Source organism: Talpa occidentalis, unplaced genomic scaffold (assembly GCF_014898055.3).
Source record: "Talpa occidentalis isolate TD23 unplaced genomic scaffold, MPIMG_talOcc4v2.1 talOcc4.7, whole genome shotgun sequence".
In the NCBI taxonomy this organism is placed as follows: Eukaryota; Metazoa; Chordata; class Mammalia; order Eulipotyphla; family Talpidae; genus Talpa; species Talpa occidentalis.
Window position 1 is genome coordinate 707,168 of NW_023605083.1, and position 20,948 is coordinate 728,115.

The 20,948-nt window shown below is 68.5% G+C and overlaps 1 protein-coding gene across 1 annotated transcript in view; it reads right to left on the bottom strand.

Annotated features, from left to right (window-relative positions):
- Window positions 1-13,417, bottom strand: part of CAMSAP1 (calmodulin regulated spectrin associated protein 1) — a 29,279-nt gene extending 15,862 nt beyond the window's left edge. Inside the window, exons 1-5 of the mRNA XM_037495453.2 lie at window positions 13,233-13,417; window positions 9,322-9,599; window positions 2,925-3,187; window positions 2,218-2,379; window positions 386-466 (exon numbers count right to left, since the gene is read on the bottom strand). Coding sequence (XP_037351350.1) covers window positions 386-466; window positions 2,218-2,379; window positions 2,925-3,187; window positions 9,322-9,599; window positions 13,233-13,417 — 969 coding nt within the window. The remainder of the gene's footprint in view (window positions 1-385; window positions 467-2,217; window positions 2,380-2,924; window positions 3,188-9,321; window positions 9,600-13,232) is intronic.
- Window positions 13,418-20,948: the final 7,531 nt, after the last annotated feature.

Genomic DNA, 20,948 nt, shown 5'->3' on the forward strand with positions numbered 1-20,948 from the left:
GAAGGGAGCCCCAGACGAGGGCAGGAAGAGCCCTGCTGGACGCATCGTCCCATCACACGTGCCCTTCGCCCCCATGTCCCCACGGGCCGGGACGCGCGGGCCGCAGCGGGGCCTCGTCCTCACGTGGCTGCTGAAAGCCAACTCCTGGGGACGGCCCCTCGCACCAAGCTCCCCCTGCCTCCCACTCAACTCCAGGTCAGCACAGGCCACCCCACCTGCCGCCACGCGCGCCCCAGACACGCGGGCCCGCCGCCCGGGGCCCGCAGCTCACGCTCTTCGGTGAGTACAACACACAGAGCAGCCGGGCAGCAGACACGGACGCGGCGGCTCAGAGCCGGGCAGGGCTGACTCGGTGCACCGCGGGGAGGTTCGATTTGCCCTTTACCTTTTGGTGAGCGGGGCTTTCCCACAACTGCTGTTTTAACTTAGCTTCCTTCTCTGTGATCTCTCTCATCTTTAGATTTACCTGAAGCGGGAGAAAAGTGCGTTAGGAAGGCAGCTCCCCCGGCGCCGCGTGGGTGCCGTCTCTCCTGGCCCCGGGGCGCCCCCTCCTCAGAGACTCCCAGAAGCAGGCCTGTGTGTTCCGACCACCCACGAGACACGCCTGGCCCCCACAGCCGGGATTACATGCGAGACCACGGTCGGCCACCGCGCCAGGACACGCTCTGAGCGTCCAAGCACCCACATGGCCGCCTCAGAGGCCTCGCCAGGACTGCGCCCTCCACAGGCCTGCTCCCTAACCAGGCCTGCCCCCCACCAGCAAAGTCAGCCCCAAGAAGGTCTGGCTGAAGTGCCCGTCCAGAGCCTGCCTGACTGGGCTGCGGCGCTGACCGCAGAGAGCACCGTTGACGGGGCTCCAGCCCGACAGGCCCGCACGCCCCTATCAGCCACACGACTGCCGGCCACTGAGCTCTCCCCAGAAACGTCAACTCAGCTGGAAGAAGGTAACGGGCTACAGAACAGCACCCCAGAGAAATGCGCCCTTGAGGCCAAACCCCCGGAGGGAGGCCCCAGGCCTGACCCCGCACAGCAGAGCAGCCCACAGGCGTCCCCTGTGGCCCGAGGAGCCTCGGGAGTGCTCAGAGCCCAGGGAAAGAGCAGGTAAATCCGGAACCAGACTCGTGGCGTGCCCGGGAGGCCACCCCAGGTACCCACCCGCCTGAGGCGGCCAGCGGCCTTGAGGGAAAGAGGCCTACGGGCTCACGTGGCGCGTGTGATGATGCAGACACTGAAGGGAACGGGCGCGGAGCCCCAGGAGGATGCCGGGCGGGAGAGGAGGGCAGGCTGGCCGGCCACTGGCCAGCAGGCCCCACGAGACGGAGAAAGCAGCCCAGAGCCAGGCTGCCGCCGGGCCCGGCAGTGGAAGCAAGACAGAGCCTTTCCCAGGAAGGCAGGCCCCGGCGGCGATCCAGCCGGCAGAAGCACCTGCAGGAGGCACTGCAGGCCGCAGGGGCAGGACCCCACCCGGGACAGAACCTGAGGACTCAGACAGAAGCGCACCCTGGCCCCGGGCCAGTCACCCTCCAGCCCCCGGAAGTCAGAGCAGGAAACCAGGTGGAAAATCCTTCAGGGAAACCGTGCGGGCGAGGGGCTCCTGCGCTGCACCCCCACTCAGCAGTGCCTGGAGACGCGGGGTGTCGGAAGCCACGCTGCCCGGAGGAGCCACACCGAGGAGTGCAGGCAAGAACGGCCCCGGGGGCGGGCAGCTGGGCGCCGGACCCGAGGTCCCCGGGTCCTGGGCGCCCCCACCCGGCTGCAGGTGGAGATGGGCGCTCGCACACTGCACCTGGAGGCACCACACACCACAGGGTGAGCCCCGAGGAGGCCCCTGACTGGTCCAGCCCGCCCCACCCCGCAGCCTCCCCTCCTCCGCCCCTGAGGACGCAGGCGCGCGCCGCGAGGGTATGGAGTCCTGCCTGCGAGTACAGGGTCGCCTGGAGCCGCTGCGTGCCCGGCTTCCTATGCCGCTTGAGCAACGTCTCCTGAACTGAGCTCCTTTTTTGCAAACGAGGAGGCTTAGCAACAAGGTCTTGCCGAGGTAACCCCACACACGGTCACACGCCACCTAGAAGAGCCGTCTCCACACACCGCACGGCATCGAGCACTTCCCCCTTGGCGTCAGGCCCCCTGAGGCCCGCGGGCCGGCTCAACCCATCGGGTAGGCCCCCCCACCTCGCTGACCCAGAGCACCACGGCCGCAGGCGGGCCCAGACCCACCTTGTTGACCCAGAACACCATGGCGTCCTCCAGGTCATAGGGGAGCTCCTTGGAGGCGCTGAAGGTGGAGAAGCGCTTGACGCTGGCCACCACCTTCTCGATGCTGATCATCTCCACGGTGTAGGCCATCATGAGGGCGTCCACCATCGCCATGTGGGCGCTCTGCGGACGGAGTCTGGTCAGCATGGCCAACGCGCCCCCACAGGCTCCGCCACTGCCGTCATCCCAGCTGAGGTGACCCTGACCCAGTGCTAACAGGGAGGCCTCTACCTCCTCCTTCTGTGACCCTGAGATTCTGGGGGTGCCCCCCGCAGCAGTGGGAAAGGAAGGGACACAGATAGCCCAAGGCCAAGCACACCCACAGGTCTGCACCTCGCGCCCACTCACTGGAGCCCCAGGAGCGCCCAGCCCCCACCCTACACGAGCCCCAGAGCCAGCGAACAGCCCGAGGGGGGCGCCGAAGGGCTTGGGCCAGAGCCGGCCCAGAGACGAGGGAAGGGCCTGCAGGCCACAGAGCACAACGGGCCACGCCGAGGGGGGCTCGCAGGCCACCAGCACAACCTCGGCATCCTTGCCGACACCTCCCGGCCCTGCTCGAGGGCAGAGCAGGCCAGGCGCCGCGTCGTTGGACCCAGCCCACGTCCGCACTCCCGACGCCCTGGGCCGGTGCCCGGAGAGCAGCCTGCCGCAGGGCAGGGCGCACTCACCATCTTGATGGGCGCCTGGCTGAGGTCGGGGTCCGTGACGGGGGTATCGTCGCTCTCCATCACGTAGATGCCCTTCCGGGACAGGGCCTGGATGACGGACTGGTGGCCCTGCAGGGCAGCCGCCTGGTCCCCCTTCAGGATGAGGCTGCAGACGCGGCAGTACAGCTCCCCGGACAGCAGCAGCTTGATGACCGGCGGCTTGATGTGCTCCTGCTCATACTGGTCCACGTAGAAGGGGTCCCGGAGGTCCTCGGGGATGTTATCTGCACCAGGGAGATGGCGTGAGCAGGGCAGGCCGGCCCAGCTGAGGCACACAACCGCCAGGCCACAGGAGCAGGTCGCCACCCGCCGGGCGAGCCCATGGGGACGGCGATGCCCCTGGCACTGGCTCCGGGGCGAGCGCGCCAGGTGGAAGACGACAAGGACCCAGCACCAGGCCCCACAGACGAGGCAGCCACACTGGGCCGCCCTGACGCGCCTGGGGCCTCGGGTGCACACAAGCCAGGTCGCGAGGCCAGCGCACGGGAGGGGGTGGGACGGGAGCCCCAGGGCACCGGGGTGGGGGGTGGGATGGGAGCCCCCGCGTGCGGGAGGGGTGGGGACAGGAGGGAAGTGGGGACAGGAGCCCCAGCGCACGGGAGGGGGTGGGACGGGAGCCCGGCATCTGTCACCCAGATATAGCGCCGGTGCCGTGAGTGGGAAGAGAAGGCAGAAAGAAAGTGGGGGCGGCACGGGGCGCGCTGGGCTCCGAGGGTCCAGAGCAGGAAAGGGGCGCGGTCACGGCTGAGCGGGGGCGGGGGGGGGGGGTCGGGAGGCAGCGAGCACGGAGAGCGAGTGCAGCGAGGCGACGGGAGCCCCTCTGCTGTCGGGGAGGCCGCACAGGCGATGCAGGGTGGCGGGGGTGGGGGAGGCAGGACCAGCCGCCTGGGCAGGGCTGGACGGGGAGGGGTGGGGGAGGTGGGCGGCGGGCGCAGGTGGAGGGGGCCCTGCCAGGCATCCACTGGGCACCGGCACCGACGAGGGCAGGCCGAGCCCGGGGGGTCTGAGGCTCCTCCAGACCCGGCAGCCAACGGCGGCGCCTCCACGGTGGCGGTGGGGCCGTGCGAGCGCCACGAGGCCCAGGGCAGCCGAGAGCCCGGGAGCCGGGCCCACGGGGGCGGGCAGAGAAACCAGGGGGGAGACCGCGCCCCACAGGGCCGGGCATGGGCCGGAACCCACCAGAACCCATCACCGCCGGCGCCTGGAGGCTGAGGGAAGGGCCAGCACAGCGGCGCGGAGGCCCGACGGGGCCTGAAGAGCCGCAAGAGGGACGAGGAGCCGGGTCCCCGCGGGGACCCCCAGCACCTGGCTCACGGAGAGTGGGGTCCGCGCGCCAGCGGAAGGCGCACCCCATCTGCCAGCAGCAGCACGTGCGCCAGCCCGGGCCCAGGCGAGCCGCAGGGGCAGGCAGGCCAGGGTGCCCCGCCCGCAGGCGCCACGCCGGGAATGACCGGGAGAGGAAGCCGCGGCTTGGCAGTCACCGCGGAGGGGCCCGCCGGGGAGCGAGAGCCAAAGACACACTGCAGGAGGGGGGTGCAGGGCACAGGGCCTTGGGGCGCCAGGACCCACATCTGCCCCCCCCCCGTCACCAATGGCTCTGCCAGGTGGTGGCGCCCCCGCCAGCTGGAGGGCTCCCCCAACTCCGTGTCAACACCCCTTTCTCTCAAAATGATGCCCTGGCCTTTCCGTGGGCCAGAGGGCTGAAGAACACCTCAAGTCCAGAGGCGCCGGCCGCCCGTGGACAGCTGGCCTCTCCGCGGCTCGGAGGCAACAACGGGAGCCCGGCAGCCGCCTGGGGTGGCGGGGACCAGCGAGCCCGCATGCCTGCCCCGCGGGAAGCACGCGGCCCAGGCCCACGCAGCCGGCCCGAGAAGGCGCCTCCAGCCCCGCTGCCGGCGGGCACGTGCTGGGAACCTCCCCGGACCAGCGACCCGCGGGGACCACTGGGGAGCGAGGCGCACCTCAGCAGCCTGCGCTGCGTGCCAACCGGTCCCCGCGGCGGGCGGACGGCAGGCGGGGCGGGGAAGCCCCACGGGAGGGCCGCCGCGCGGGACGGCAGCTGAGAGCCGACCGCTAAAGGCCAAACCCAGGGCCACGGGCTGCGCGGGTGAAGGCCGGGCCCGGCGGCACAGGGCGCCCTCCGTGGCTCTCCTCCCCCCCCCCGCCCCCCGCGGGAGGCCTCGGGCCCGGAACAGCCACGCTGGGGCTGACACGGGGGCGGGGGGCTCACTGGGGCCACAGGCGGCGGCTGCCTCACGCGGATCGCGTCGGCGACGGATCTCACCCGGAGTCCGGACCGCGCCGGCCAGCAGGGACGGTCCCCACTGGTCCCCAGAGGCGGTGGCAGGGACACCCAGCGTTCACGGCTCCGCGTGAGGCTGGGCGACAACAACAGGTCTTGGAGGTGCCAGGCCGGGCCTCTGGGGCCCCTCGCAGGGGGGCATCCTGGGGGGAGGCGGCAGCTGGACGCTTCTCCACCAGGAAAGGGCGACCCCCTCTTTCCTCCCGGCGCGCTGACCCTGGCTCACGTCCTCTCCCGGGGAGCCCCACCCCAAGCCCGACTGGATTGCTTTTCAACCCTGCGGCTGGCGGGGCCTTTCAGCACCGATCAGCTCATGGCTCGCACCCGACGGGCGCGCTCCAGGGCCCGCCACGCAGAAAGAGCCGCAGCCTGAGGGGCCTGAGGTGGCGCGGGGGTGAGGGGCGGCGCTGCCAGCACCACCGGCCGCACCACCGGCCGCCAGCCACGCTCCTCTGGGTTAGAGGCCGCTCCTCCACCTCGGAAACCTTTAATGGCTCCCCGCTTCCCACACACAGAACCCCAATTTGCCAATCGGCCACTGAAGGTACCCCAAGAGGCAGCACTCAGCATCCTTTCTTGCCTAGCGCCCCCACCCTACCAAACCACCACCTCACCCCCTCGCTCTGGAACAGGGCACCCCAGACTCCCTGGGGGCTGCTCCCCGTACCCGCTGGGCCGCACAGGCGGGTGCTCTGGGGACCCAGCGCCTCCCACCTGACAACAGAGCAGCCGACAGGCAGGAGCAGGGAGGGAGGCCCAGGAGAGAGCCGTGCGGACAGCGACACCGACACGCCAGCGAGGGTGCCGCCCTGCGGCTCCCGCCCAGCCCCGCCGCCTGCTTCCGGGACGCCGCTGACCGCCGCCAGGACCTGCACTTGGAGCAGGGAATAAACCCATTTCCGCCGCCTGCCAGCCACCAGGCGGGTGCTCTCGTCACAGCCACCCCATGCACCCCCCTTCCGGCTGACCACAGCCTCTATCCCACACCAGCCCCCCTCAAAACCTCGCAGGCCCATCAGGAAGCGCATCCGGGTTGGCTGGATGCACCGAGGCGGCCGACCCCGAGACCCCCTTCCACACTGGCCACCCGGCGCTGAAACAGCCTCCGCCACCCGGCAGAGGGATCCAGGCAGACACCCCCTTTCTGCTGTTGGGGCTTCTTCAAAGCCTGTTGCCCCAAGGGGCCGACACGCACCCCTCCCAGGGGTGACCCACAGCCCAGCCCTCCAGCCCGCCCGGCCGGCCCACAGCCCCAGGTGGTTCTGATGGAGCCGGGGCAGGCCGGGGTCCACCTCCGGGGTGGGGCCAGACGCCGCCGGCCTCACTGCTGGGGGCGAGGCACTGACCAGCCGAGCCGAGGCCCAGCGGCAGGAGAAGCCCGAGCCCAGGGCGGGAAAGAGGCCACCCCAGGAAGGGGCTGCCCTCTGAGGGGCACGGCGGCCGCGCGCACAGCAAGCTGAGCACCTGCAGCGGGGAACACGCCTGCGAGTGCCCGGAGCAGGCGGGAAGCCCGAGCCACCCGCCTCCCCAAAGGCGCGTCCCCCCTGCAAGCGGTGAGCAGAGCGGCCGACGGAGGAGCAGGGCCCCGCGCAGAGGCAAGGCCAGGCTCCAGGGACCAGCAGGACGCCCTCCGCCTTGCCAGCACCACCCCCCGCACTGCGGAGAGGCCCCCTAGACCACACCCGCCGCCCAAGCAGGGCCATTACAGGGACCTGACAGGCAGCTCCAGTGGAGAACACCCCGTTAACACCTGGGGGGGCGCAGGGCTGCTCCCGCAGCAGGAAACGCCACACGAGACGGCGAGAAGACAAGGAGGCCTCGCGGCCTGGGGAAGGGCCTCTGCGCCAACGGGCCCCCCGCCCCCAGGTGCTCCCCAGCACCGCTTCCAGACCAGCAACCCGTCACCCTGCGGGGCGCACGGGACGGCGGCGGCGGGACAGGCCTGTCGCTGTCCGTCCAGCCTGTGCTGACCTTGGGGGCCCGCGCTCCGCCCATCTTGGGCAACGCCACTCCACGGCGGGCCCCGACTTGGCGTCCAGGGTCCTCGCGGAGAGACCACCAGCAGAGCCACACAGCTACGCGCCTGCACCCTCCAACGCTGTCTGCGGCCCCAAGCCCCAGCCGTAAGGGAGCTGGGGTCGGCGCCCTCAGCCCCCCCACCCTCTGGTCGTCAGGGGCCGTTCCAGCCAAGCCAGCGTGCTCCTCCCGGGGACACTTGGGAGGACGGGGCTCTGTGCCGCCCACGCGCCCCTCGAGAAGATGGTCTCGGAGCTGCCCGGAAAACAAGAGGTGCCACCTCCCCTAACCAAGCACCTCTTTAGGGCACAAATTAGGGAGGCCCCAATTCAGATGACCAAGACTTACCCAAAAGAGGGGGCAAAATCTAAAGATACAGCACAAGTCGGTCCACAGTTCTCGGCTGCGGCTCCAGAGAGAAAGTCGGGGCAGCCTCCAGCGCTGCAGGCCCGGCCTCCCGCCTCCCCGAGACTGCAGACCACGGCCCGGGGGACCAGCCGTCCCCACAGGCAAACACGAAACAAGAAGGCTCCCCGAGCACTAGCTGGGGACCTGCAGGTTTCCTTTTCCAGACAGAAGGGAGCGGCGCCGGGAGGCTGGACTCAGCCTCCTGAACAACCGTCTGACGGGTGACCAGTTACTGGAGGGACCTCGGCCACCACACCCTGGAGTGGACTTCCAGGACAAGCCCCCGGCGGCCAGGGTGGGGCTCCTGCACTGACCGCTCCCTGGGAGGCCCCGGCGATGCCCCAGAGAGAAGCAGAGCGCTGGGGGAGCTGGGCCTCCGGACCACGCGCGCTCGGGACTCTCCCCGCCACGCAGTGACCCAGGCGGGCGCACAGGCGCTGCCCTCCCGGCATCCGAATCGAATCGGCTCGCGCAGCCCGTAGCAGTCAGGGGAGACGACACCCCAGGCCAACGGGTCGAGAGGCGCAGCCCTCCAGCCGGGGTCGGCCTCCAGGGCGCACCCAAGCGCGGGGCGGCGGGCGCCGGGCAGGGCCCTCAGCGGCTCGGGCCTCCGCCAGCTTCTGGCTCACTACGGGATGAGTCACCCGCGCTGGGGGCGACCCGGCGCTGCAAGCGGGGGCTGGCCGGCACCAGCAGCCGCGCCGGAGCGGACTCGCGCTCTGCTGCCGGCCGGGGAGGCCGGGGCGGCTCCGGCGAGCGGCCCTGGGAACCGCGGCGTCTCCGGGCCCAGGCGCTCCGGCCCGAGCTCCTGCAGCCGCCGCGGCGCGGCGCGGCCTGTGCCCAGGGGCAGGCGCCCGGCAGGGGCTGGAGGCGCGCCAGGCCGCCGGGGCGGGACAGCGGTCGAGCACCCGGAGCCCGAGGCCGCGGGGCCGCCGCCGCCCGTCCCGGGGCGAGGCCGCTCCCGCGGGCCCCCAATGCCGCCGGTGCACGGACAGACCCCGAGCGCCCCGCCGCGCGCGCCGAGGCTGCACCCGTCCCCGCGGCTGCCGGCCCCGTCCACGGGGCGCCCCGGCCGCCTCCCGGGCACCGGCCTCGCCGGCGGGCGACCCCCTCGGCGCCGCCGCCCGCAGCACAGGAGGCGCGGAGGGGCGGGCCGCCGGGAGAGCCGCGGCCGCCGCCCGCGCTCGGAGCAGCCCCGGCGCCCCGGGGTCCCCGGGCCTGGGCTGACCCCGCGGCCGGGCGCGGGCGGGCGACGTCCGGGGAGCCGGGCCCCAGCGCCGGGCGCGCACAAAGGCCGGCCCGGCGCCGGCCCCCCGCGCCCCCCGCCCCGGACCCCCGGACCCCGCGCGCCCCGGCCGCCCCCCGCCCCGGACCCCCGCGCCCCCGGCCGTCCCCCCGCCCCGGACCCCGCGCCCCCGGACCCCCGCGCCCCCGGACTCCCGCGCCCCGGACCCCGGACCCCCACGCCCCCGGCCGCCCCCCGGCCCCGGACCCCCGCGCCCCCGGACCCCGCGTCCCCGGACCCCCGCGCCCCCGCGCCCCCGGCCGCCCCCCGCCCCGGACCCCCGCGCCCCGGACCCCCGCGCCCCCGGCCCCCCGCGCCCCCGGCCCCGCCCGGCCCGGCCCGCGCACCTCTGCCGTAGGCCTTGGCGCACAGCCACTGCAGGTTGGCGGCGATCTTGGCGCGGGCCGGGTCGTAGCGGGCCGGGGGCGCGACGTCCGCGGCGCCGTCGGGCGCGGCCTCCATCCTCCGCGGCCCGGGCCGCCCGCGCGGGGGCCGCGACCACCTCCGGCGCCGGCGGGTCCCGGCGGGCGAGGCCCGGGCGCGAGGCCCCGCGGAGGCCGCCCCGCCCGGCCGCGCTCGCGCCGGCCTCTCCTCAGAGCCGCCGCCGGGGCCGCGCCGGCGGCTGCTGCATCCCGGGCGGCGGCGGCGGCGGCGGCGGGGCGGGGGCGGGGCGGGGCGGGGGCGGCGGGCCCGGGCGGCGGCGAGGGGGCGGCGGCGGCGAGGCTCGGCCAACGGCGGGAGCGCGCGCACGGCCGGGCCCCGCGCAGGCGCACTGCGCCGAGGCCGCCGCCCCGCCCCGCGCCGCGCTCGCCCCGCCCCGCGCCGCGCCCGCCCCGCCCCGTCCGCAGGCGCAGTGCGCCGGGCCGCCGCCCCGCCCGCGCCGGCCCCGCCCCCTCGCGCAGGCGCCGTGCGCGCGGGCCGCCGCCCCGCCCCTTTCCGCGGCCCCGGGCGCGCGTCCCGGCGGCTCCCGCGCGGCCCTTTGTCTGCGGCGGCCTCACCCCGCGCCGGCCGCGCCGCCCGCCCCGAGACGCGGCGCCCCCGAGGGCCCGCGACCCCACCCGAGCCGCGGGGCCGCCCCCGGGCCCGGGGAGCCGAGCGGGGCGGCCGGGGGCGGGGCTGGCGCCGCAGGGTCGGGGCGCCCCGGCCTCGCTCGGCGCCCGCGGGGAGACGGGCCCGGGGGGCGCTCGCGCTCCGGCCGCGGAGGGCAGCGCCGGCGCCGCCCCCCCGGGGCCAGCCCGGCCCCCCGGCCGCGGGGACCCCCGCGCTGGCCCCGGCGAGACTCGGGGCGAGGGAGGGGCGGGCCGCCCCGCCGGGGCGCGGGCCCCGGAGCGCGCTGAGGGCCCGGGGACACCCCGGGGTCCCCGCCCGGCGCCGCCCGCCCGCCCCGGCCAGCCCGAGGAGCCGCGCGGGGCGCGGGCGCGGGCCGGGGGCCCCGCGGAGGCCCCGCTTCGGGCGGAGGGCGTGTCATCCTGAGGGGGTGGGGGGGGGTCCGGAGGGGGTCGGGGCGCGCGTCCCGGAGGCGCCCGGTGGGGCGGGCCTGTCCCGGGGCGGCCCGCGGTCGCGTGCGGGGCCTCCTGCCTGCAGCCCTCGCGCAGGGTGGCGGCCCCGTGACGTGATTCCGCGCCCGCCGGGGCCGGCAGCGCGCGCAGGCGTGTCGTGCGGCGGCTGCCGCGGTGAGGTGGGTTTCCGCGCCCGCCGCCCGCGCCCGCGCGCCTGTGCGTGGCGCACATGAGGAGCTGCTCTTGCCGGGCCTCGGCGGCCGGGGGACACCCACGGGGCGCGGCGGGCCGCGCCTGACTCCCCCCTCCCCTCAGCCGTGGGTTTCAGTCAGGCTGCCTGTTCCGCCCCCTCTCTGTCTCTGGGGAGTCCTCTCACCCCCACGCCTCTGGCCTGCACCCCGGTTCTCCTATGCGCCCATAAACCGTTAAAAATAGTCATAAAGTAAAGTACGTATCTGTGGCATCATCCTTGCACCCCGAGGTCCGTCCCGCGTGGCCGGGGTCCGTGGTCCTCAGGTGCTGTGGGAGTCAGCTTGCCGGGTTGGCGGGCACCCCGGCCCCTGCGCTCACCAAGGCCCTGAATTGCAGTTGCCCTCCCTGCGCTGCCCTTGCCCCATCGAATGTCTCGGCGTCCCCTCCCCCGTCCGTTCCTCGGATGCGCTTGAGAAGGCCTGGCGTGCTTCTCCCTTGGGTGTTTGGGAAGTTCCTGGGAAACCGTCTGGTACTGGGCTTTCCTACATGGGAAGAGTTTTTGATGCCCCCCTTGGTTCCCTTAGTCATCACTGGCCTCTTCAAGTTTTTCTTTTTCTCCATGAGCCTGTCCTGGTGTGCCGTGTATTTCTAGGAATTCAATCGACTTCTTCCAGGTTGGTCTGTTTGTTGGGAAATAGTTTCTTAGCATCTGTTTTGTTTCCGTGGTATCTGTTGTATTACCTCCTCTCTCATCCAAAATATTAATTTCTTTTTTTTTCTCGTTTTCTCCTAGGGAAGTATAGCAAAAAGACTTTTCAATTTAGTTTATCTCTAAAAATACAAATCGTAGCTTTGTTAAAATTTTTCTATTGTTTTTTTATCCTGTTTCATTTATTTTCCTCTTTTTTACATAATCTTCCTTCTGCTAGCTTTAGAATTTTTTGTTCTTTTCTATTTTTTTCAGATAGTAAGCTAGATTGAGTTTTTTTCCCTTAATTAGCTGTTTTTCTCTATAACCTTCCCACTCTTTTTCAAAAAGATTTGTTATGGGCCTCCCCGGGGGCGCAGTGGTTGAGCGCTGGGTTGCGAAGCTCCCCACGGCCTCTGCGGCGCCAGTTCGATCCCCGGCTGCTCCCCGGCCGCCGGAGGAGGGTCCCGCATGGCGCGCAGACCTCTCCTGCCGCCCGCTGCTCCCCTCAGCAGTGTCCTTCGGTCCTTCTGCCTGCTCTGCTCCCCGCTCTGGCTCTGGTGAATTCTCTCACCCTCCCGCGCTTCAGACTGTACCCAGTGCATGTATAAACAGAACAAACAAACAAACAAACAAATAAATAACCATGCCTCTATAAAAAAAAAAAAAAAAAGATTTGTTATTTATGCATACAAGAACTGGGTGTGGCCAGAGGTAATGGGGGGCGGTGAGAGGACTCCCCAGAGACAGAGACAGGTGGATCCACTGAAACCCACTGTTGAGGGGAGCAGCAGGGAGACAGCAGAGGTCTGTTGCTCCCTTTGGGTCAGCTCTCTGGCCAGGGATGGAATCCAGGCCTCAGTGGCCGGCCGTAGCTTGGTAGTGCTGAGACTTTAACTAGCCCTGTGCCACCAGGGAGGCCCTATAACCTTCCTTTTTAGAACTGCTTTGGCTGCATTTCTCAAGTTTTGTTTTGTTGTATTTGTTTTACTTTGTTTCAATATATTTTCTGATTTCCCTTTTGATTTCTTCTTGGCCAGACTGTTCAGGTATAAATTTTTCCTTTAAGGCACATTTTTTCAGCGTCACAATCAGACTATTAAATTTAACGATCAGCAGCATGGGTGCAAAATAAGATCTACATTAAAGCCCTCTGTCGGGATGCTTTACACTTTCCACAGGGCAGAAGCTAAAATAACCTGTTATATAATTAGCCACAAATACAGCCCTTGAGTGTTTTGCCCCCACACACGAATATTGTCTACAACATGTCTCTGTAGCAGGTGGGCCCTGCCACCCCTGCGCGGCTCCATTAGCAAATCTGTTGTGACCTGTAGCTTCCCCCTCACTTCTGACTCTCCTCGGCTGCTAAGCTCTGCTCCCTGGCATTAATTCAAACCTGCTGCTGCCCTCACTACTGCTGCTGCTGGAGCCTCCACAGCCACCTTGGTGCCACGGTTTGGCAGGGTACTGGCCTCCGCCACCATAGGGGCCAGAGCTTGCGCCTCTAAAGTTTCCTCCTTTCAGGCCTCCCCAGTGGCAGCCTTTGAGCGCTGGGTTGCAAAGCTGCCCGCGGTCTCTGCAGCGCCGGTTTGATCCCCGGCTGCTCCCCGGCCACCAGGTGAGGGTCCCACAAGGCGCGCAGACCTCTCCTGCCGCCCGCTGCTCCCCTCAGCAGTGTCCTTCGGTCCTTCTGCCTGCTCTGCTCCCCGCTCTGGCTCTGGTGAATTCTCTCACCCTCCCGCGCTTCTGACTGTGCCCAGTGCTTGTATACATAAATAAATAAAGAAATCTTTAAAAAAAAAAAAAAACCTCTCATTTAAAAATAAATAAATAAATAAAGTTTCCTCCTTTCATGGGTCCCGAAGCTGAAGATTGCTTCTTGTAACTGCCAAAATCATCGCAGAGTCCACCAGCAACAAAATTGCCTCCACTACAACTGCCCACGCTGCCGCCCCCATGTTGTAGCTGGACAGCCAGGGCTTCCGGAACCCTGCCCGGCACTGCCACGGCCTCTGCTCCTGCCACAGCAACCAGCGCCGCCTCCTCCACGACCACCATCATCACCGACCCGCTGCGGCCACCCCCACTGCGGCCATGTCCACCCCCACCACGGCTGCCACCAAAGCCAGCTCAACCGCCGGGGTTTCCTCCGTGACCAGAGCTGTCCTCGCCACCAGAACCACCTCCACGCTCACCACCAGTGTTTCCAAGACCACGCCGACCTCTGCTGGGTGAAGCGGTGGCACCCCCTGCTCAGGGGGCTTGCCTTACTTCACCATTGTGGCCATTCGCAGCGCTCTTGTCCACAGAGCTGTGGACCTCACAGGTTATGGAAGCAAAGCCCTCTTCCCGCCGCCGCCATTTCAATCACTCCAGCGTTGCCCACGGCGCAAAATCGTCTTCCAGATACTCTTCAGCATCTTCTTTAATGCCACGGATAAGAACCTTCCTCAGAGCTAAGTGGGCACCGGGCCTTGGGGAATCTGCTCTTGATACAGCGCTCTTAGGCCCCCAGCGCTCCATCTGCCTCGTGTGGCCTGAGCTCACAGGTGCACCCCCGTGGTGTGGCAAACCCAAAGCCTCGCGCCCCTGGCATTTGGCTACCACCGCCGCAGCCGCGAGCGCCCCAAGCTCAAAGCGGCTTCCTAGATTCTCATTGGTGCTGTCAAGGCTTAAGCCTCCCGGGCCTCCCTGGGGGAGCAGGGATTAAAGACGGTGCTATCAAGCTATCCGCCTCCGCAGCACAAGTTCAATCCCCGGGCAGGGAGTGACCCCCATGACGCGGCAGACCTCTCCTGTCTCCCCGCCGCTCCCCTCAGCAGTGGATCTCAGTGGATGCACCTGTTCTGCTCCCCGCTCTGTCTCTGGTGGCTCCTCTAAACACACACACCCACCTCTGGCCTGCACCCCAGCTCTTGTATGCAGAAATAAATCTTTTTTTTTTTTTAAAGATTTATTTATCCAAGCACTGGGCACAGTCAGAAGCGCAGGAGGGCGAGAGAATTCACCAGAGCCAGAGCGGGGAGCAGAGCAGGCAGAAGAACCGAAGGACACTGCTGAGGGGAGCAGCGGGCGGCAGGAGAGGTCTGCGGGCCATGTGGGACCCTCCTCCGGTGGCCGGGGAGCAGCCGGGGATCGAACCGGCGCTGCAGAAGCTGTGGGCAGCTTCGCAAACCAGCGCTCAACCGCTGCGCCACCGGGGAGGCCCCATAAATAAATCTTTTTTAAAAAAAAAAACTTAAGCCTCCCGCGCAGAGCTGGGCGGCGGCTCCGCTCCCGGTGGCAGTGGCAGGGGCTCACGACGCTTGCGTGGCGCACCGCGCACAGGACGGAGGGGAGGAGGGAGGGTTTCATTTCCACGTATTTGTGAATTGTCTAGTTTCCCCCGATACTGATTTCGTCTCCCGGCATTACAGGCAGAACAAACACTCGACATGACTGAAATCTTCCTGAACGTGTTCAGGCTTGTGGCCCAGCTGCTAACCTCCCGGGAAACCCCGTCGGGCAGGATGTTCCCGCCTGTCTTCGGCGTCCTGGGTCTGCAGGGTCCTCTCTGGGCGACCCGGCCACGAGCTGAGGGCGGGTAGCGAAGCCCCCACTATCACGGGGGCCTGTTTTCCTCTTGTGGTTCTGTCAGCACTTGTCTCAGCTCCTCGGGTGTGCTGCGCCGAGGGCCTGCTTCCCGCCACGTCCTCTCGGTCAACCGACGCGCTCATTACTACATCGGCCCTTTCATGTGACCAATCCTATTTAAAAAAAAAAAAAAAAGATGTATTTCTTTATGCACACAAGAGCTGGGGTGCAGGCCAGAGGTGCGGGGGGTGAGAGGACTCACCAGAGCCAGAGTGGGGAGCAGAACAGGCAGACGGACCGAAGTGCACTGCTGAGGGGAGCAGCGGGGAGACAGGAGAGTCTGCTGCGCCCTGTGGGTGACTCCCTGGCCGGGAATGGAACTCGTGCTGCAGAAGCTGCGGATGGCTTCATAGGTTGCGCCTTTAACCCCTTGTGCCACCAGGGAGGCCCTTTGTGACCAGTGCTGACCCCGCGTTTATTTCCCCCCGCATGAGGGGTGCCTCTCCCTCTCCCTGTGCTCACCACGCGCGAGGCCTTCCCCGCCCTCCCGTGTCCCGCCGCGGCGTGTCCACAGCCCGGCAGCCGCCGGCCGGCAATGTGCTGTCGGGGCGTCCTCGCCGGGCTGCGTGTGCGCGGCCACCCCGCGTCTGAAGGGAGGACGGCGCCGCCCGGGGCTGAGGTGCCGGCGAGGAGGCCGAGGAGGCCGTCTTGTGGACGGCTTGTTGTGTCGTGTTTCTTTGCTCCGTTCCCCGCCCTCGCTGCCTTCCTCTGTGGGTTTTTGGTTCACTTTGCAGCGGCGGGGCCGGCTCCTCTCTCCGCAGAGACGTGCGCATCACCGTCTCGCTCCAGCTGAGCCTCCACACAAGAGCTCCGCGATTTTACTTCTCCGCTGTACTTCACGCCGCCGCACGCGCTCACCTGCTCGCAGGCCGCCCCCACGGACACCCGGCGCGGGCGCGGCTCTTCACAGCGCGGCAGCGCGGCCCCTGGGGCGGCCGCCCGCGCGAGCTCCCGTGAGCCGTCCCGGGGGTCTCCTCTGGACTGCGTCCTCGCCTCTCCCCGCCGCGCGCCAGGGCAGGCTTTCGTGTCTCTTCCCATTGCCCTCGACCGTCTCCCCGCAGCAGCGTGGAAGCAGGGCTCATGGAGACGCCCGCCCTCCGCGGGTGTCACAGTCGGTCTTCAGGGCCTCCCTGGTGGCGCAGGGGGTTGAGCGCGGCGCTGTGGAGCTGTGGCCGCCTCTGCAGCACATGTTCGTTCCCGGCCAGGGAGCTACCCACGCGGCGCAGCAGACTCTCCTGACTCGCCCGCTGCTCCCCTCAGCAGTGATTCTCAGTCAATCCTCCCGTTCTGCTCCGCACTGTCTCTGGTGAGTCCTGTCACCCCCGCACGGCTGGCCCGTACCCCAGCTCCTGTGTGCATAAATAAATCTTTAAAAAAAAACACTTGGTCTTCATCCGTCCATCATTCTGAAGACCCATCTCGCTGCGTGCAGGGTTGTTGGCTGGCAGTTTTTCCCTCTCAGCATTTTGAAGGAGTCCCCCCACCCCTCCAGGCCCACAAGGCTTCCACAGAGCAATCCACAGCCCTGCGGGGTTCCTCATAGGTGACGAGTCATTTTCTTCTTGCTGCTTTCTGACTTGGTCCTGTCCTTGACGTCTAGCATTTGACAAGGGTATGTTTCAGGGTCATCTTCCTTCAGTCGATCTTTCTTTTTTATTTTAAAGCTGTATTTATTTCTGCGCACGCGAGCTGGGGCGCGCAGATGGACGCAGGCCGCAGTGGCCAGCGACAGCCCAACAGCGCTGAGACTTTAACCCCTGCGCCCCCAGGGAGGCCCAGATGCCGCTGTCTCCACGGTCTCTCAATCCACGTCCCGTTCTCTTTTCAGCCTTCCTCTCCTGTTTGTTCCTTTAACTGGCTCCTCACAAATGACCCAGTGCTGAGTTTACCGACCCCCTGCAGGGCCGAATCTGTTGCCGAAGCTCCCTATTGCGTTTTCTGTTCCGGCCTCGTGTTTTTCAGGCCTAGGACTTCGGTTTGGCTCCTGTTTTTGGTTTCTGTTTCCTTTTCAAGCTCCCGGTTTTGCTCGTGCACTTTCTCTGGTTCCCCTCGGTGGCCTGCGCTCTCTTGCATTTCACCGTTTCTTTAGGACGATGACTCTGACTTTGCCATCAGGTGATCTCCATTCTCGGGGCTCAGTCGCTGGAGCTTTGTCAGTCTCTTGGGGGTGCCGCGGCCTGGTTCTGTGGCATCTGCATGAGTTTACCTCGGCATCTGCGCATGCACAGGGCAGACCCCTCTTCAGTCTTCCCAGCACGGCAGGGTCAGCTCTGGACCTGCTGTCAGGCTGTCAGGGAACAGCTTGCAAGGCGCTGCCGGGTCTGCGCTCGGCGGGCTGGTCACTGAGGGCTGGTCAGGTCTCTGGAGACGGGGCTGCCCCTTGGACCTTGAGCGACAGGCTGGCTCCAGAACATGGGTTTCCTTGAGGCCCTGCCGTTGACAGTGGGCCAGTTACCAGTGCAGACAGGTGTGGATCCCGCCGGGTCACCGGAGGGTGCCCTGGGTGGGCAGCGCTGCCCCTGGACCTGGGCCAGGAAGGGCTGGAATGGAGTCCTGGGCGGCTGCGAGCCCACAGCCGAGACCGAGGGCGGTGGACCCAGTTTGGGAGGCACGGGTGGCTGGCCCCTGCTGCTCCCCAAAGCGCTGCATCCACGGGGGTGGGGGAGGGGGCTCTCTGAGTCTTGTCCTAAGTCGGCCACCCTGCAGGCCTCACTCACCTGTGTAATCCCCTAAGTGCCCCCGACTCCGGCCCTGCTGTCTGTCTGTCTCTGGCGAGGCGTTGGGATGACACCAGCCTGATGACACTTCTAACATGCGAAACACTGGCGGGGGGGCCCCCAGGCTGGGCTTCTCTCTGGGGGGCGTCTGGTCACTGAGTTCAGGTTGTCTGTCTCCCCCAGGGGGCTGCTCTCGGCCCTCGCTGAGCCCAGAGCCCCTCCCCAGGCGCTCTGAAGACCGAGCCCCTCCCAGATGGCCAGGCGGGGCAGGGTGAGGAGGTGCTGGGAAGGGCAGGGGTTTGGGAGGTTCCGCAGGCCAGGAAAACCCAGTGGGTGTCTGGGCAACAACTCTGGGCCCTGCAGGGAGCAGAGGCTGGGGCAGAGGCCGGCGGGAAGCCTGCAGCCCGGGGCGGGGGCCAGAACGTCGCACGAGCCCCCCGTGAGAGCAGCCTCGCCTCTCCCGGATCCTCCTGGATGAGCTGTCGAGTCTCCCTCGGGCCCGTTCTGCACCCCGTGCTCCCCCTTTCCACCTCAGGTCCCTGCGGACGGAGCATGCAGGAGCCGCGGCCCGGCCCAGCCGGCCGGCCTCACCTGCACAGCTCCCGTCCTGCCCCGCGACTGGGTGGGCAGCGGCTGGGCCAGCAGCGAGCGGAGGCCGCTTCCTCCTTGGTCGGGAGATGGTACTGGGCAGGCCTGGGGGCGGGTGGGGGCTGGTGGGGACGCGTGGAGCGGACAGGGCGCGGATCAAGAGGGGGCGTCCGTCCGTGCTCGGCCCGGGGCCTGCTGAAACACTTGCCGCCGGCCACAGCCTCCCAGGTGCCCGAGCAGTCAAGGCCCTCCCTGGGGGCAGGCGGCAGAGCCTTGCATGGAGCCTCTCCCTGGACCTTGAGGGTCCTGGAAGCAGACGCGCTGGGGGGCTAGCTCTCCAGAAGGCACACGGGATGGCACCTGTGATGAGCAGCTCCTCCGGGACAGCCCCGGCTCCCAGAGGGACGCGGCGGGGAGGTCCAGCCCCGGGAGGCCAGCCAAGAGCCACGGGCCAGGCCCCGGCTCCGCTCGCAGGGCGGCAGATGGCAGCGGCCTGGCGGGGGAGGGAGCAGCGCAGCTGCAGATGGGCGGCCCCAGTCAGCCCCGGGACCGCAGACCTTTGAGGTCAGGCCCCTCTGTGCCAGAGAAGGGGGGCAGGGAGACCCCACAAGGCAGAGAGGCTAAGTGGGGGACAGCAAACTGCTGTTCTAGGGGCAGCCAGGGTGGGGTGTGCTCTGCAGGAACCCAGGGCAGCTGGTGCGCTGGACACGGCCCCCATGGTCTTGCAGAGCTGCTGCTTGGGGAGAGGCCAGCTGAAAGGGCCTCCCCTTTGGGCACCGGCCACAGCCCCGAGGGACAGGAGCAGCTCCAGGGGCCCTGCATCCCCTTCCCCAGGCCCCTCTGCCCCGCAGGCCTCCTCTGCTGGTCTGTGCCGCGCGTGTCTCCCAGAGGACGGGGAGACAGCAAGCCCTCCCCCTCCTCCCCCGTCCCGAGGGGATTCTGGGTAGAGACAATGGTACCCCGTTTACTGCAGGGCAACTCACAGCCGACACCAACGCCTCGCCAGGTCCCAGGCGTCCCTGCCGGAGGTCGAGACCCCTCCTGGCTGACCCGCCCACCCACCATCGCTCCCACCAACCGATGCATCCTTGCCTGGGAGGCCCCGCTCTCTCCGGCTGTGGGGGTCTGTGCGGGGGAGGGGGGAGCGCTGGCCAGCCCCGCCGTGCCCCCTGGAGGCGCCGGTACTGGGCGGGGCTGGGCCGGGCCACAGACGACCATTCGCAGCAACATGGAGTCGAGTCAGACCACCAGGCCCCCACCCCTGGTTCCCACAGAGGCAGAGAACCCCCCCCCCCCGCCGGCTGTCCCTCCATCTGGGCTCTCCACCCTGCGAGACCCTGTCCCCTCGGCCCCCGCCTGCACACGTGCCCCCTCCTGCTCGCCCTCGGGGGGCCACCCAAGGGCTGGGATGGTGGGGGGGGGCTCAGGCTCACAAAGGTGGGAGCGCTGGCCTCGGGCTTCCAGCGGGGCAGTCACCGCTGCCCCAACAGCTCTCAGGTGGGCTCCGTGGGGGCATGCCCACTCCAGAGGGGCTGGGACTCTGTGCCCCAGCCCGCAGGGTGAGGGTCCTTCCTCCCCACAGCTTCCCCCACCTCCCAGGGACCCTCTCAGGTGGCCTGGCCCCAGCCTGGGCACTGCTCCCCCTTGTGGCTCTGGAGACAGATGTCCAGCCTGGGGTTGGGACATGCCCAGACAGGCAGAGGGGCCCTCCTCACCCCGCTGCCCGTCCCGGCACGCCTGGTTGCCTGTAGGAGTGACACCGCCTGGGCATGCAGGCAAAAAGGGTGCAGGGGGCCTCCCGGGGGGCGCAGGGGTTAACAACAGCGCTATCAAGCTCTCGCCAGCACGAATACGATCCCGTTAGGGAACAACCCACAAGGCGCACACACCTCTCCTGTCCCCCACTGCTCCCCTCAGCAGTGGATTTCAGTGGCTCAGCCTGTCCTGTTCCCCACTGTTTCTGGGGAGTCCTCTCACACCCACACCTCTGGCCTACATCCTGGTTCTTGTGTGCATAAATGAGCGCGCCCCAGGGCCCCGCGTTACCCCGCCTCCCTCTGCCGAGCCTTGGGCCTCGGGTGGCTGCCACCAGGACCCATGTCCCAGTCAGGCTGGTGTCTGGAGCTGGGGGCCAGTTTCCACAAACTTGTCTAGGAGCAGACGACGGGTGTCGGGGCTGAGAAACAGTGTCCGGGGGCCACCCCCGCCCCCACCCAGCAGGCAGACCCCCTCGTTGCTGCTGACTGGGGACGCAGGCAAGGGCCTGCTGAGACGGGGCGCCGGCCACCCCATGGGGTGTGCTCCTGGTCACGGGCGCTGGCAGCGGGCGGCCTAGACTGTGTCCGGGCAGGGTGTCCTCCCGCCCCCTTAGGAGCCGCGCACATGACTGTCGGGCCGCAGGCACCCGCCCTCGCCTGCACCGACCCTTCCTCCCCCTTTTCCACGCGAGGCGGCTGTGCCCGAGCACTGGACCCGCTGGGCGCTGGGACGAGGCTGCTCCCGGAGCGGCTCCGAGGGACGTGCCCCAGGCCTGGGCGGTGGGCACAGCAGGGCGTGGGGACCGGACAGCGGCTGACACTGCAGCCCTGGTGTTTGGCTGTTGTCACTTAAAGGGGCGGCCGCTGAGCGGGGCGCGGGCAGGCACAAGGCGCAGG